At 34.9% G+C, this 17,466-nt stretch overlaps 1 protein-coding gene across 1 annotated transcript in view; it reads left to right on the top strand.

Annotated features, from left to right (window-relative positions):
- LOC123540918 (uncharacterized) overlaps positions 1 to 17,466 on the top strand; it is a 31,214-nt gene extending 13,748 nt beyond the window's left edge. Inside the window, exons 4-8 of the mRNA XM_053527154.1 lie at positions 6,182 to 6,448; positions 7,309 to 7,509; positions 8,036 to 8,176; positions 9,879 to 10,004; positions 11,046 to 17,466. Coding sequence (XP_053383129.1) covers positions 6,182 to 6,448; positions 7,309 to 7,509; positions 8,036 to 8,176; positions 9,879 to 10,004; positions 11,046 to 11,209 — 899 coding nt within the window. The 3' untranslated portion in view covers positions 11,210 to 17,466. The remainder of the gene's footprint in view (positions 1 to 6,181; positions 6,449 to 7,308; positions 7,510 to 8,035; positions 8,177 to 9,878; positions 10,005 to 11,045) is intronic.

Raw genomic sequence — 17,466 nt, 5'->3', positions numbered from 1 at the left:
GGCAACATTGCATTGCAGGATATGCTGCAGTGCCTTAAGTCCCTTTATTCCTTTACTCCAGTGCCAGAAGGAATTTCTTGGAAAGTTGTTCACAGTGCCTGCAGGAGAGTACATGCATGGATTTTAAGCATGCATTGATTTTAACCAGTGTCTTCATAACTTGCAGTGAGGATGAGTCCCAGCATTCTGTCATCTTACTGTCTAGAATTCATTATTCTTAGATTAACAGTTGTATGGCAGTAGATAGACAAAAAATTACTTGTGAAGAGAAAGTGGTTTAGGAAAGTAATTTATGTTACAAGTTTAATAGTATAATTATCCATAATTTAGAGTGATTGTGTATAACAGGATGGAGATGTAATTGCTGCTTTTGGTAATTGCACAGAATCCTGGAGCCCCTTGTCTGGCCAGTATCTTGGAATATTTTGATAGCACTTCTTATGGTAGGGAGTGAAGTTATTCAGTAAAATATTTCCGTCTTGTGTAATTCCCAGCTATTACAAGTTTGATCAATAGTTTGCAGAGCACTTGATTGCAGGGCACAGGTTTCTATTCAATTAAATCCGTTGTTATCCTTCTTTTGATGTCTGAAGTGTTTTAATGAAACGGCTAACTGGCCTGCCACTGTGTAAATAATATAACTGATGAAAAGTGATAGTTTGTGCCCTTATGAGAAGTGGTAGTTGAAAGACATTATTTATAACACTGTGGTTCACTAGCATGTATAAGGCCCTAGCTTTTACTATAACTTATTTACTGTAAAAGGCATTAAATTTTTTTTTTTGCTATTGTGTAGGGATTTATTTGAATTTCCAGACGATGAATGGAAATTTTATTTATTGGTTGTGATTTATGATCCAGTTGCCAAATATACAAAATATTGCCACCCATTCATGATGTCATAACTTTTTGCATTACTTAAAAGTACAAAAAAATGTAGATCCGGTACTCTACTCTTGCAGATGTTGGGTTTTGCTCCAAAGTTCAGAAACAGTTTCCGCATATTCATAATTTAACTTACTGTTCCATTGGTGAATGCTCTGCCAGTTTATACTTAAATACTTTTAATTTTATGATTTTGAAACTAAAAAGGGACAAACTACTTTATGAATTTTGTCAGAAGACAGGTTGTATAGATACAGGGTAATATACTTCCAATATTGCCCTAGACAATAATCATGGTGATTTGGAATAGCATGTTACATAGCAGTTAATGCTGCTGGTTTAAGTAGTTCGAATAGATAAGTACTGGTTGGCAAGGGAAATGTATTGTCACATTTTAAGATGAACTATAGGATGGTCAGTCCTCTGCGTGATTATTGGATATTGCTCAGTGAAAATTATTCACTTCTTTCTCTGTCAGGGTATACTCTAAACTCTGTCAACAACAATTGAACCAAACTTGTATTGTAGCTTGGTTTTTCTGGTTGCATGAACACAAATGTCCGTGTCCATTCTTTCTGGTAAAGTAAATATTTGTCAGGTTTTTTCCACTTGCAGTAGAAAATTGTTTCCTGTGCTTACATTGATAATATTTCTGATCTGTGAAGAAGCATTGATAAACTGAGGCATAGAATTCATTTAATGTCAGTTACCAGACAAAACGTCAGTCAACTTCTCTCCCCAGAGGAAAAGAAAAACAGAAAAAGTGATGTTCTGTAGAATTTCCAGAGAATGTCCCAGGCAAATGATGCATTATAAATCATTTATATAGTCATTGATGCTTATTTTATGATGTAATTAGAATAATTCCTCTGACAGATGACACAAAAATCTCCTTTAAGTGTTTTTGCAGTCCTATAAGATAGTGTTATGATCAAATTTTGTTAACTTTATGTTACAAGTGTATTTCTTTTGGCAGTGTTTAATATTTAATTTACTCTCTTTTTGGTATGTGATTTTGTGTAGAAGGTTGTAGAAGTCTCCAGTTATATTTTTGGTCTGCATCCTTTGTCCATCATGTATACAATTTGCTGTAGATGCAGTGATAAAGGACGAGTATCTCCAAGGACACATCACCATACATTAAAGTGAACATTACAAACTGATCAATATACAGTGGTACTGGTTGTCGAAATAACATACAAGGAATCTGATTAGTCAAAGCTGATAATTTAACTAATAGAAATTAATGTTGTAGTTCTTGTTAATTGCGAGTTCTGTGATTTCATTTTGCTGACTGTCTGTACCATGTGAAATGTTACAGAAATATGACAGTCAGAAACAGTTGAAAGGTGAATTTGGTTCCTTGTACCAAAATGCCAATTGTTCATACAGCTGGTTGTGATAGAAGTTTTCCAGTGCAAAAAAAAACTAGCTGTTTTAAAGCAACACAAACTGATGGTTAGTTAAAAAAAATCTCAGATAGAATTAAATTAAATGTGTGTTTTAACAAAAGCATCTACCATATTGCTCGAATGTGTACAGGCATTTATGAACTGTTCACTGTTGTAGTGTTTTCATTTGACGAGTTTTCATTGTGATGGGTCGTGTTGTTTTTCTCTGGGACTTGAAGATTTGAAAATTAGACCCAAGTCTCAAGAAACTGGTTATTTAGATTGCTAAACTTATTACTGGGTCCCTGTTGCAGAATGGTTGAGTTGCTGCATTGTAATTACATGCTTATCAGAGTTCGCGAAAGCCGTCGGACCGTTGGACATTTCCGGTAAATTTTGATCTGGTCCGGCATGATATATCAAGTTCACAAGACCGAGTGTCCGATAAAAATTGCAGGTCAATATGATAAAATAAGAAAGTCCTCCACGATTTCGCGGAAGTTCGACTTTCATCATTAAATTGTAAAATGGAATCCCGAGAAATTGATGTCAAACTATATTTTAGTAAGCGCTTGTTTCATTGGTACTTGGAAACAGTGGAAACCCCTCACCACGTCACGACAATTCTAAGAATGCGCGTTATCATTGGATGCGTACTAATCGTGGATGGTACTCTATTTATGTACGCGGGAACCAGACGGGAATTTCCAGAAATTCCGAGGTCATCTTTCTCTTTATATGTCAACATCAACGTGCCTCGGTGCAAACAATAGACTTGTGGGGTAAAAAACAGCGATGATATAGCAAATGAATATGAATAAAATCTGTAAAATTACTAAAAGATCCTTTGGAAGCAAAGAATGCAACCAAGAAGAATAACAACAGACTCGTTTTGACTGAGTCTGTTCGCGAGAGGTAATGAAATGTGCAACATCTCTCACGCCCCCTAGCAACGGTTAAGCGGGACTCTAGATCTATTACACATATGTTGAATGGACTCCATGGTCCCATAGGACCAGAAAATATAACAACACTGAATCCAAGTACAGGGAGACTTTTTACAGCCGGAAAACTTAATGTCTGAAATCTGTTTCAGTTAATAAGTGGAAATAAGCTTAAAGGATGTAATTTGTGTAATGCTGTCTATATAGACTATGTATAAATACCAGTTTTAAAGATCAGATATCAAATTTATTAAAAAGAATTCGGTCTGGTAAAATATTATCCGGTCCTGTAAAAAAATCATGTTTACCAGACCGACTGTCCTGTGAATTTTCAGGGTCTTTCGTGAACACTGGCTCATTAATTCTTGAGGTTTGGGTTGTGCACAGAGCTCTTGCTCAAATTTCTTCCATTTGAAACAAGCATAATAAACAAATATTTTTACTTCGAAATAAGGTACACTTATACAATCCATATATTTCTGAAATTACAGAAGACTCTATTATGTTACAACAGAATATCTATCTGACCTGTCAAGTGTACTGTTACTTAAGTCTGGATATGTATGTGATCTTAAAAATGTGCTGTGTCGAGTTGTTTTTTTTATACCTTCAGTATCCTTTATTTCCTAGATAGTATTATTTGAATTCAGAACAAAATATTTGAGTTAGCAATGAATCTTTATAGTACTGGTAGCTTACAAAAATTGTATGAAAGTTCAAAATCCTATTCTATTGTCTTGTTGTTGTGTTGCAAGTTTCATTTAGTTAAAAACAAGGTTGGGTATTCTTAATTTTTAGTGCATTGCTTTAAGATTTTGTATTGATGACTTTACCCCAGATTATGGTGCATAGGTAGGAAGGTCAAAGGTCAAGGTCATAAACTTCATGTCCAGAGTTTTATTAACTATTTTAGGTACTGACTTTAAACTTGGAATGTAGGTGTGACTTGCAAGGGTATCTCTGTGAAATCTAAGACAGGTGTAATTCTAGGTTACCTGAGGTCAAAAACTAGGTTACTAGGTCAAATTTTTGGAAAAATCTTGTTATCACATCACTCTAGAGGCTTAAAACTTTGTCTCTATGAAATTTAGGTCAAGTGTTACATAAGGACAGTGTTACATAAGGTCAATCACTAGGGCACTAGGTCAAATCATAGAAAAACCTTGTTAACACTCTAGAAGCCCATTTTTCTGTTTGATCTGCTTAAAATTTTTCAGAATGTTTGTTTCAGTGAAATCTAGATTTAGTTCAGAACTGGGTTACATATGAGGTCAGAAACTAAGTCACTAGAGTAAAGCATTGAAGAATCTTGTAAACACTGTAGATGCCGCATTTTCTTCATGATCATTATAATTATTTGTCTCTATAAAACCTAGGTCAACTTTGAAAGTTGGTGACCCAATGTCTTAAACTAGGTCAAATTGTAGAAAAATATTGTTCACACTTTAGAGGCCACATTTACTTCTTGATCTTCATAAAACTCTATTAGAATGGTTATCTTTTTGAAATCTGAGTAAAGTCCAAAACTGGGATTACCTGGATTCTTTAACTAGGTCACTTGGTAGAATCATAGAAAAACTTTGTTAACTCTTGAGAGGGCACATTTTCTACTTGATCTTCACTAATCTTTTTAGAAAGTTTTTCTTATGAAATTTGGGTCAATTTCAAAACTGGATTATCTAGTCAAAAACTGGGGCACTGGGTCAAATTATAGAAAGGTAAATGAAAACACTCAAAAGCCCACATTTTCCACCTGATCTTCATTTGAGTAGGTAGGAATGTTTGTCTGTCTAAAATCTAGAAATTATTTGTAAGTGGGTCACTTCAACTAATACTAGGTCAAATCAAAGAAAAAGTGTTTACTTAACTCTTTTAGAGGTTCACAAATCTTTTGTCAGAAAGTTTATAAATCTGTATGACACCTAGATCAAGTTCAGAAGTGGGATACCTGATGATAGAAACCATGTAACCAGGTGGAAGTATTGAAAAACTTGGTTAATGATCTACCTGATTTAGTCAAAATGTTTGACTATGAAGTCTAGGCCTAATTAGACACTTGGTTATCTCGAGTAAGAACTAGGTTAGGTGAGCAATATAGGCCATTCAGGGCCCTCTCATTTGTTTTTTTTTTTTTTTGGTTGAAATTGTATTCTAATAAAAATTATGCTTGTCTCTGTTAAAACACTCTTATGCTAAAATGACGTCACGTTAACGTGCGGTGACGGAAAAGTTTTTGTTGCGACCAAGAAAGAGCGCTTCTATATTTTATCTACTGTTTTAGATTAAGGGCATATTAGAATTGAAATAATTTACAGCAAAAGAGTGTTTTAACGCTATTTATACACTCGGGCTGCGTCCTTGTGCAGTTATTACGCCCAACATATAACCGCCCATCGTGCATAAACAGTGTTAAAGCACTCTTTTGCTATAAATTATTTCTTAAATAAATTGTAGACAGGTTCCTAAAGCTTATGCTGTTGATTCTGATCTACAAGAATGGCAATATGGCTGCTGGATTGTTTCCCAGCCATACATTTCTAAGTTATGGTTGCACTCAAGTTAGTTCATACATATTAGGAAACATTTGAAAGATGTGTTGAGAAATGGTTGCTGGAGTGACTTCATAGGGATTGGTTATTTACAGTATCACACTGTGCTGGTGTATTATATAATTTGATTGCTGTGTATTTCCTAGTAAAAGCTCCCTCCTTATAATTTGTATCACATTTACAACAAGTGTTGTTTATAATATGATAAAGAAACTTGAAAATTTGTAATCAAATTAATACTAGTACTGAATACATGATTAGGTTTTAGTGAATATAGCCAAGGATCATCCAAAGGGGTCTGTATCATGTACTGAAAATAGTTTTTTTTTGTGTGTGCTAAAAACAGATTCCTTAAAATATTCATCACTTTTGCTGTTGATATTAATAATGGTCCAACTTTGTTACATTACAGTTAAAACTACTGAGAGACCATTATTGGGTACCAAGCCGTCAACACGTAAACAGATGACAGCATGTAACAACTTGCGAAACACTGCTGTACAGGCTATGTCAGCGTTTAAACCTGAATGTGATTCTGATGGTGGCTTTAAGAAACTACAGTGTATGGATGATATAGGCAAAAAGGAGAAATATTGTTGGTGTGTCGACCCACAGGGCATTGAAATTACAGGGACACGTATGAAGACATCTAAGCCTGACTCAGAAGTCTGTGATTTCGGTAAGATTCTGAACTAAATGTGTCAGTTTGTGAACAGGTCTGACATTCTTTTAAGGTCTGTTTGCCCAGTATGTTTGCAAGCCGAGTCTACTAGGGTGTCCCAAGGCATAGCTAGACCAGAGTAAGTGAAGGCCCAGTCTGCCTGGGGGTCCAGGGGCATAGCTAGACCAGAGTCTAAGTGCAGGCCCAGTCGGCCTGGGGGTCCAGGGGCATAGGTAGACCAGAGTCTAAGTGCAGGCCCAGTATGCCTGGGGCTCCAGGGGCATAGCTAGACCAGAGTCTAAGTGCAGGCCCAGTCTGCCTGGGGTCCAGGGGCATAGCTAGACCAGAGTCTAAGTGCAGGCCCAGTCTGCCTGGAGGTCCAGGGGCATAGCTAGACCAGAGTCTTAAGTGCAGGCCCAGTCTACCAGCCTGCTAGGGGGTCCAGGGGCATAGCTTTATGCATGCCCAGTCTGATGGGGGTTCTGGGGGTATAACTAGACCAAAGTATATGTGCAGGCCCACCATGTCTTGTGGCATGCTTGTCATTGAATTTTAGGTCAAGAATGTGCGTAGAAGCATTTTTTGGTGTATCTGGGAACATGAAAAAAATATTCACAAATGCAAGATAGTAAAATGCAGTGATGTCTTTCAATAAATTTTACTTGTATCTTATGTGCAGGACTAGGCCTAGATGGCCTACATTGAGCTTAACCAGTGATGCTATGTGCGCAGTCAAACTGTTTTGCAAATTCTAGTCAAAATAAAACCATTTTGAATATAATGCAGTCTACTGTATATAGGCCTGTCATGAAATAGTAAATTTATCTGTTATTATTTCTTGATCTGTTGTTTTGAACATATGTATACATGTTTTACAGGTAAGAACTTGACTACATGTGTATTCCAACTGGTACAACACAGTCAAGGATTGCTGGGGGCTTACAAACCTAAGTGTACTCTGGATGGTGAATATGAGCAAATACAGTGTCAGGGATCAGAATGTTGGTGTGTTGATGCTGTTGGTAACGAACTCACAGGAACAATGACAAATAAACCTGCGATCCCAGTTTGTCCATCAGGTAGGCATTCAGTGGCCCTCACTGGCAGAGTGGTTCGTTTTGACTCTGAATCATGTGCCTCATGATTATATTTGAACTGTACTTGGGATTTGGTTATTTCACATGAAAAACTGTCAAGCTGACTTGAAGGAGATTGGTGTATTACCCATATCTGTGTCACAAGTGATAAATCGGGTCTCAAACTGCCAGTTGGTGAGTCATTTATCTCAGATTATTTGCCCCTCACCTCTGTTCGTTTGAGCCATGCTTGTGTTGTCATTTGAGGAAGTTATCTGGCTTGCGGAAGGTCTTTGGTTCTAACAAGGTGCCAGCTAGTGCCCAAAATAATATGTGGTGTCACTGTGACTTGAAATCTAATTAACATAACGTATGCCTAGCCTTAAATATTGGTCTCCAGGTTGTATAAATGCTGTATTTTTGTAGTGCTTAAAAACCAAACGAAAGAAAATGTCTACATTCTTGCCACACTGTTTAGTGAACGAAATGAAATCTTAATATATAGCAAAATCTGCATGTTATATTTCAGCAAGTACACCAAAGACTGTAGCAAAAACTGAAAAGCCTGTACACATTAAGCCTATACCTGAATCAGAGGAACCAGGATACACAGTGCACGATGATGATAGTAAAGAAGAGATTCCAAATGTTATTGTTAATATCGGACCAGGTTAGTTTGTTTTACTGTTGATATTAGTTTTGTATACAAAAGTTAAAGCTGATATTGAACCAGAGGTAAGTTTGTTAATATTAGACAAAGTTACCATTTTTCTGATCACATTCAGCCCGGAAATTCTGTTTGTGAGTTAAATCTTGAATAAAATAGCATAAAAATTGTTATGAACATGCAAGAAACAGTATGAAATTCTAGGAGCTGACCTGTTTGGTTGGGGAAGGTAGAACACAAGGTTATGAATCTCTAGGTTGCAAGTCAAAAATTTCAAAATCTGATTCATGCAGGGAAGTTTTTAGTTACATGCAGAAACAGTTGGTACATGATCATCCTGGTATAGAGTTGGGGGTCATCACTGGTACAAAGCGGAAATACCATCGAAAAACAAACATAACAAGTAAACAAATTGAAATATAGTATATACGTCTGGTAAAGGTTGCTTTTTAGTCATTTCTTTTTTTCTCTCTCTCTCTCTCTTTTTTTTTTTTCTTTTGTGATTTAGCACCTGCTCAGACTTATATAAAGGGATGCAACAGTCTCTTATCTCCTCAACGCAATAAGTTGATAACTGCTTCTTTATGTCAATTGGGTTACCTCCTTTCGTTGTTGAGGTGACCATCTCAGAATGTTCTTATTTTTATTTTCCTCTTCAGCACGATCTTTACAAGGAAGTTTGTAGTTTCTGTATGTGCCCTGCAGAATTATAAAAAAGTACTTGTCTGTGTACCAGATGGCCCTTGATCAGATTGAGAATTTTGTTTGCGTTAAATTTTCAGAAAAGAATTTTTCAGATTTAAATATAATGATTTCAAACTATTTTTTTTTGTATAAGTTTTCAAGGTTTACTGGAAGACATTCAAATAAACTACAAAAAGTACCCCCAGTAAAATTATTTAAAAAGAGAAGTTGAAATTACTTCTTTGAAATTTTTTTGCTGGGACATAGACCTTTAAAGGCTACATGATAAGACCTAACAGACCTAACTATTACTTGTCACGGTTAAACTTTTGTTTACACTTAATAATTCTTTTCAGGATGGTTTTCTCCATAATACATTAAATTGTCGTTAAAGTAGAAAAAATCTGGTTTCAAAAATATTATGTAACATTATATTTGTAATGGTATTTTGGTACTTAAGTTAATAAATGTTAATGAATACCGCAGGTAAATCATGAAATTTACCAGCATACCCATAAAGATATCTGCTGAGACACCTACAGAAATGTTACTAAAAAGAAAATAATATGAATTTTTCCTAAAATGTTAAAATGCAAGAATTTTCTTTGGATAATCAAAAATTCATTTTAGTTGAGAGTTTCTTCTTTGGATTGTGATTTTTTTTTTTTATTGAGAAAAATGGGTCCAAATTGGCATTTGGAAAACTGGGACAAACAGAAAAAGCCCCAGATGAAATTGTTTAACCTTTAGCCTGCTGTCAGCAAGTAGTTTTGCCTTTGCGACCAGTGCAGACCAAGAGCAGGCTGATCATGGTCTGCACTGTTTGCTATTCAGTCAGTATATATTTTCAGTGAAAACCCCTGAATAAGAAGTGGTACTGCCCAAATTGATTGATGGAACAGTCTATTTTAGAAATTTAGCAGGGTAAAGGTTAAGTGACTTGGTGAATGTGTTTTAAAGTTTTATGTAACTAACCAGTGTACCACGTTGGATCTATGAACAATCATCTTTTTATTCATAGAAATTCCACAAGATTCAGAGGAAACCAATGGTGAGGAGTTTGAAGAGGAGACAAATGCCATCGGAGAGCCTTACGCTACAATGAAACATAACCAGACTATCTTAGGACAGCCTGGCCTTCTTGCAGGTATAAAATTTGAAACACTTGCTGGTATAGCATGTCTAGGTGTTCACTTGCACAAAGGGGTGTGTGCTGTTTAGGGAGGTTACGGTTATTGACTTGATTTCACTTGGCTGCCTCACTGCTATTGGTTCTAAACCCCACATTGGATGTAGAATTTGTTTATGCAACGAAGCTATCCAGCTGGCTTGCTGTAGGTAAGTGTGCTTCTACATAGAAGTCCACTTGTGCCTTAAATGATGTGGCTGGTTCTATGAAAGTGCCTACTTGTGTCTTAATTCTACAAAGGTGCCTGCTTGTTCTTAAAATGAGCCGTGCCATGAGAAAACCAACATAGTGGGTATGCGACCAGCATGGATCCAGACCAGCCTGCGCATCCGCGCAGTCTGGTCAGGCTCCATGCTGTTCGCTTTTAAAGCCTATTGGAATTGGAGAAACTATTAGCGAACAGAATGGATCCTGACCAGACTGCGCGGATGCGCAGGCTGGTCTGGATCCATGCTGGTCGCATACCCACTATGTTGGTTTTCCCGTGGCACGGCTCAAATGATGTGGCTAGTTCTACAAGTGCACTGTTGCTTTAAATACTACCCAAAGGGGCACCTGGCCCTTCCTCCACCATTAAAGCTGGAAATTGGCATGCCTTTAGAGCCGTATGCTATGTTGGAAATTGAAGTGATTTTAGGTATGGTATCTAACTCCTAACAGTGCCAGGTAAGTCACAACAGTCCCTTAATTTGGTATAAGTTCTGACTTTAAGTCCATGGAGTAATCACCATGGGTTTGAGATGATTGAGAGAGGTAAGAAGTTGCCTTAATTTGCAGTATTTCTTTATTATTTTATTAAATACATTTCAGATGTTTAAACTAGTAATGAAACGTGGTTACAGGAGGTCTTTAGAAAGGATTTGTCTGTATGTGTTTATAGTAGATATGTGATACAGCAGTTCTGCTCGATGTTGAAGCTTTATATTACAGTATTTCACCATTTATCAGTTATATTGCATTAATTCACTGAAAAACAAAAGCAATTTTTCTTTCTTGCAGCAATTATCGGGGGCGCTGTTGTTGGTCTTCTATGCATGATCTTACTTGTGATGTTTATTGTTTACCGCATGAGGAAGAAGGACGAGGGCAGTTATCCCCTAGATGAACAGAAATACCAGAACTACTCGTACGCAAAAGCTCCAGATAAGGAGTTCTATGCCTGAGCAGTGATGATTGTTTAGTTACATGTTCTATATGTTATCATTGTACTTCTGAGAAAATCTTCGGGTCAACTCAAATGTGATATTTATATGTGGCAGGAATCTGTAGATTTTTTGCTTTAAATGCAAACATTGCAAAAGCTGATTGTAGATAATTTAACATTGCTTTTCTTAAAATGAGGAACAAATTTGATAAAGAGGCGACAGTATGGGATATTGTAAGACTTGAAAAATAGTACCGTGGTCTTTGATGGTTGTGCTGATATGGTAGGTCTTTGTTTGACTGATGTTAAAAATTCTTGTATGTTTAAGATTATAGGGGTATATATGCTACATTTGAGCTAATCGGAAGTTTTTCAAAGCAGAAAAATATTTTGAACAAATAGTAAAACAGTACATGTAGAATACAATATGTTGCGCATTGTTGTAACACAAATGATAAATCTGGGTGCCAGTAAGTTCCTTATTCTGTACACATGCTTCAAGACAAACAGTTTGGAATAACTGTTATGTAGTATGACTTAAAAAAAAAAATACTGTCATGAAACCACTTTAGGGTGGGGGTGGGGAGCAACTGCTCATCTTTACATCTAAGGTATGGTACAGTGTTGTAAAGATTTAGAGTTTTCGTGTGTTTTAGTATGTGTACAGTGTAGGTGACATCATTGAACAAATTACCAGTAATGCCACATGTATGTGATACCTCAGTTTAGCCAGAATGACCAGGAGGGGCGCGGCTAACGTGTTATTTTGGTTTCTCCTGAGACGGAATGTGCTTTATTTATTTTAATTTGTGATGAGTCAAGGTTGTGACCTTAATTGAACATTTTTGTACAGAATTGTTTTGTTTTTGTACAGAGAGCTACAAGATAAATAGAAGGATTATCCAGATTTATATCTTAAAACATATAAGTGTTACAAAATTATTACGACTTTTCTTTGAGCAGATTACACTTTCGTTGTCTTAGGTACTACTTCAGTTTCGAACACAGGATCTGAGTTGCATTTATGAAAAGCCCAGTGGCAGCATCTCGGTATCTGGTAATGCTACCTCAACACTTGATGTTGTGACTATCCTGTATCATAGGACGGCATTTATCTCTGCCATCATGCAAGTCCAGCCGATATACAAAAAAATATTGGTTTCGAAAAAATCTTAAGAAAATCTCAAACGCACATCAGATCTTTTCAGCTCATTTTGCATAGAATGAATTTTGTAATAACATGTGATATGTAAATTCAAAAAGCTCTGTAATAACTGCAAATGTTGAACGGAAACCATTTGCCTAGGTTGTGTTATAACATTTCTTTTTCGCATTATTGCAAGTAGAATTTATCATACTGGGATGTAACATTGCACTTTGAAGAGTACCTGTGTAATGTGAAAATTTTGCAAATTCTTAAGGTTAGATCTGACTTTATTTATTTTGTTTTAGAAATGTTCGTGAGAGAAGTTTTAGCCCCGGATGATTTTATCTGACCTGGTCAGGAGGCATTTTGTTTTACATGTTTAACTGTCATTGAATCAGCCATGTGACTTCATAGAAACAGTATAGCCCAGATTTGACACACATTCCAATCATCATTGTCATACCGTGTTGCCATGGAAACAGCATAACTCATAATTGCCTTAATGGAAGTTTTAACTTCTCTCATTCGAAACAAAAGTTATTTCGAAAACCTATGTGGTTAGATAGTGTCTTAACATACAGTACTGTTATGACATGTTTCTATTTTTAGAATGATGTGTTGTTTCCATGGTAACATTTTGACCTTGACACATGCGTCACATGATTCTATTTTTTTTTTTGGATAAAATCATAGTATAAAAAGAAAACTTAAGAAAGGAAGGGAGAGGAAATATGTTTCCTTGATATCAATTATGTATGAAATTGTGTTGTATGTTTAAATGATAGTGTTAGTAATCATGAAATGTAATTCTGCTATATTGTTTATGTAAGACAAATCATGTATGATGATATATGCTTAGAAATGAGAGAACATTGTTCTCTGTCTATCCCACCTCAAACTTTTGTATATCAAAGTTGGCGATTTTTATTGAGTGGCGTTTCACCAATAAGAAAGGTAACTGAAATTTTACATTTTAAATAGAATTTTGAGTACAATGTCTTATGTAGATTATAAATTTTTGCAGCGGTATGCCTGTTCTTCTGTGCCAACAATATAATGATTTTTTGTACACAATACAGGATTTAATTTGAGACTCGCTGCATTATAAAACTTACTGCAAAGACTGTGCAAAAAAGAACTTTATCGAAAAACAAAAAATTAATAATTTCGACATTTCGTGGTACCCCACCTAACATGAGAGGAAAAAATTTCCCAGAATAGTACTTACTAGCAAGACCAATGTTATTGGTTCGGTGCAGTCTCTACATCACTCTGGAGCAGATACTTAATTTGTGCTACCTCTGATACAGTTAGAGTGTTATTTTCTTTTACTTCTGATTTTAAAAACACAAGTTTAATAGTGTGAATTTCATGTTGTTTTTTGTTTTATTTTTAACAAATTTTTCACTGCCCTAAAAGACCATTAATGTAGTTGATACCAGTAAAATCGAAACAAAGTGTGGATGAAAAAAAAATCAATAAAAAATTGAAATGAATTAAAAGGAGCTTAATCAACTTTTGATGTAAATATATCTTGTTTGCCAGTTGACACAAAGAGAAGTTACGTTACAGTTGTGTATTTGTACGTGTAAATAAAACAAAATGTGATACAGCAGTTCTGCTCGATGTGGATATATCGTGTCTTGTGTCGTCCAAGTCTTCTTCTTCTACAAATGATAATGAAAGTTGTAACGAAAGATCTTGGAAGAATGGTTTTTCACAATAATGGTGAATACTTAAACATTCAAGCTTAGCTGGTTATATACTTTCCTGTTTAGGGTTAAGAAAAAAAAAAGATTCCCTTGAAATTTGTTCCTGCAAGGATACTAATAAAACCGTGTTTAGACCCATGGTGTTTTCCAAACCAAATGAAATCTTAAGAGAGGAAAAAGCAAAAAATGTTAGAAGTGAATTCTACTTAAAATTTCTTTAAGAAGGTAGTTTAGAATATGTAACTTGGTACATAGCACTTGGTTACTGAAACAGGAAGAATATATAGGACTTTTATGTTGTGATTCATTGTGGTGTGAGGATCCTGTTTTTACTGGATTCAATCATCCATTCTTTAATTAGTTAATTAGTTAACTGGAAAATTTAACAATTAAGACTGATCATGTACATTAAGCAATTAAGACATTGTGCAAATCATGAAAGTTGATGTAAAAAGATCAAATGTCTCACAGAACCAAGGCCAGGATGAAATGCATCACTCTAGATTATTTTCTTTTTATCACTTTTTATCACTTTTACTTTCCATCAATTTTTCTTCCAAAAGAACAGATGTGTCTTAACTATAAAATCATGGTATGATTATGAATGAAAATGTTTAATTTTTTTTTTTTTTGGAACATTGTATATAGCTTTAATGTTATGTTAATATGTTTTACATGTATAGTTATGTACATAGTTTAAATGTTTGTTATTACATATATCATTACATACATCATCATACTTTGCTTTATTATTATTACAGTGAAAATAAAACAGTATAAATACAGTCCTAATATTAGATGCTAGTTTAATTAGAAGGTTTTACTTTTTAAGTTGTATTCAGCATCAAACTGTAAACAAGTTGTTGCTTTGAAGGGAATCGTCCCCAGATTTAAGTCAAAATACCTTGAAATTGGAAACAAATGAAAAACTATGTAGATTGTTAGGAAACGTATAAATGATCAAAGTTGGTATCTTTGCTGTACTTAACAAAGGACAGATGAAATCCTGTCATTTTTCATCACAGTTTTTGCTCTGGACTCACGGCGTAAAAAGGTTTTCTCTACACTTATAAACAAATGAGTTATTGAATACATATATACACACAGTATATAGACTGTCTTTTTGAAAAGTTTTATATAAGTACAAAATATTGACTTCATTGACAACATTCTTCATGAGGGTCTCTGAGGAAGTTTGTTCATACATACACATATGGTGGACAGTGGTAGACCTAAGCTACCTTTCAGATGATGAGGGAAAGGTTTAGGTATAAAAGAATATATGAGCCGCGCCATCAGAAAACCAACATAGTGGGTTTGCGACCAGCATGGTCCGCGCAGTCTGGTCTGGATCCATGCTGTTCGCTTTTAAAGCCTACTAGAATTAGAGAAACCATTAGCGAACAGCATGGATCCTGACCAGACTGCGCGGATGCGCAGGCTGGTCTAGATCCATGCTGGTCGCAAAACCCACTATGTTGGTTTTCTCATGGCACGGCTCATATAAGCATTTCTGTGAGAAGCTATGTTTGCTTAACAAAGCTTGATGTTTATACATTTTCTATCACTGCATACTTTTTTCATCAGTGATTTGTGAAGAGGCTACAAAAAAGTGAAGGTTGTTAACCAGTCTCGTGAAAAGGGACTTAATATATATATATAACTGTCGAATAATCCCTCAGAATATTTTTTTTCTCATGTTCTTGTTCTTATTCAATGTAGATATGTTTTTCTTTAATACTTAACAGAAATCTTTAAGTTAGCAGATTTCTTTTGAAAAAATCTCTCACATTTGAAGAATGGTTGTGTATCAGTTAAATTTTTTTCGTTTTATCAAATTATTTACTTTGTTGTAGAATAAAAAAAAAGTACTAAATAAGAGACCAATATTTAATAAAGATTATTTATTCTTAATATTTACATATATTCAATTTCTTTTCTGTATTGTGACATGCATATGAAGAAAAGTTGTTTTTTGTCTAAAGTTGCTATATGAAAGTAATATTAAGATGCAGAATACCTTATTAAGTAAAGAAAATGATGTTACATAGTCCAAATTAAACTTGCTATTCTCATTTGGTGCATTAGACTACACTTCTGCCTAACTTGGAATGAATTTATTCCTTTGCCTAACTTTTTAGGAATTAATGAAGTTACCTAACTTGATAGGACTTAATGCAATTGCCTAACTTTGAGATGATTTATTTTCTTTTTTTACTAATTTCTTTGTCATATTGCATGTTCAGGAACTAGAATTATGTTCATAATTATATATTACAGAAATAATTATGAAAAATGTATATTAATTATGTAGAGTTATGTATAATAAAAAGGTTGCAAAATACAAAGGGGCAGTGAAATGCCAGGTTGATCTATAGAATGGGAATACTAGCATCTGTTGTAATTTTGTAGATATGTCAAGATTGTATTTAAGGTTTAAATTGATTCACAGTTAGGTTGTTGTGTTGAAATTTTATTATGTTATTACATGTAAATTGTGGGTTTGTTACTTTCACAAAATAGAGGGACACCTATATCCTCAACTTTTCTACAGTTTTTCATAACTAAAATTTTATACATATTTTGTTTTTCACTTTTAAACTTCAGAAAATAGATGCCATCAATATTGAGTTGCCATTTTATAAGACACTGGGCGCTGCTGCTATTAAATGATTTTTCTAAAAAAATATTTTCATTGGGCTCTATACTGGCCTCAATGGGCTATATAGGCCTCATTGGGCTATATAATGGCCTACTGTTGTCATTTAAACATAACATGAACAAACATTATTCTCCATTTTTTCTTTCATTATGTGTATGTATATTTATGATATAAAATTTTTGTAGAAATAGTCAGGACACAGAAATGTCAGAAGATTTTTTTTTTTTCAATTCACTGCATGTTTCAATGTATTTTTTTCTCTTTCTTATTAACTGTTTACTTGAAACCTAAAGATGTTAATCTTGAAAAATGAGCTGCACCATGAGAAAACCAACATAGTGCGATTGCGACAAGCATGGATCCAGACCAGCCTGCACATCCGCGCAGTCTGGTCAGGATCCATGCTGTTCGCTTTCAAAGCCTATTGCAATTAGAGAAACCGTTAGCAAATAGCATGGATCCTGACCAGACTGCGCGAATGTGCAGGCTGGTCTGGATCCATGCTGGTCGAAAAGCCACTATGTTGGTTTTCTCATGGCGCGGCTCAAATATGTTTTGTTTTCTGTTGATTTTATATTTTTTTCTTCAGCTTTGAAATCTGTCTTGGGTTGATCTTATTTTGAACAATGAATGTTAAATCTACTAAATGAAATGAATTTATTTTTGATTATAAGTGAGTTTTTTTTTGTGTAGGATAGCCATTGATATTCTTTCTGTAAGGCTGTTGAATTATTAAAGACATTTCTTCATATAAA

Source organism: Mercenaria mercenaria, chromosome 16, assembly GCF_021730395.1.
Source record: "Mercenaria mercenaria strain notata chromosome 16, MADL_Memer_1, whole genome shotgun sequence".
NCBI classification, from domain to species: Eukaryota; Metazoa; Mollusca; class Bivalvia; order Venerida; family Veneridae; genus Mercenaria; species Mercenaria mercenaria.
This window is presented reverse-complemented; position numbering and strand designations above follow the sequence as displayed.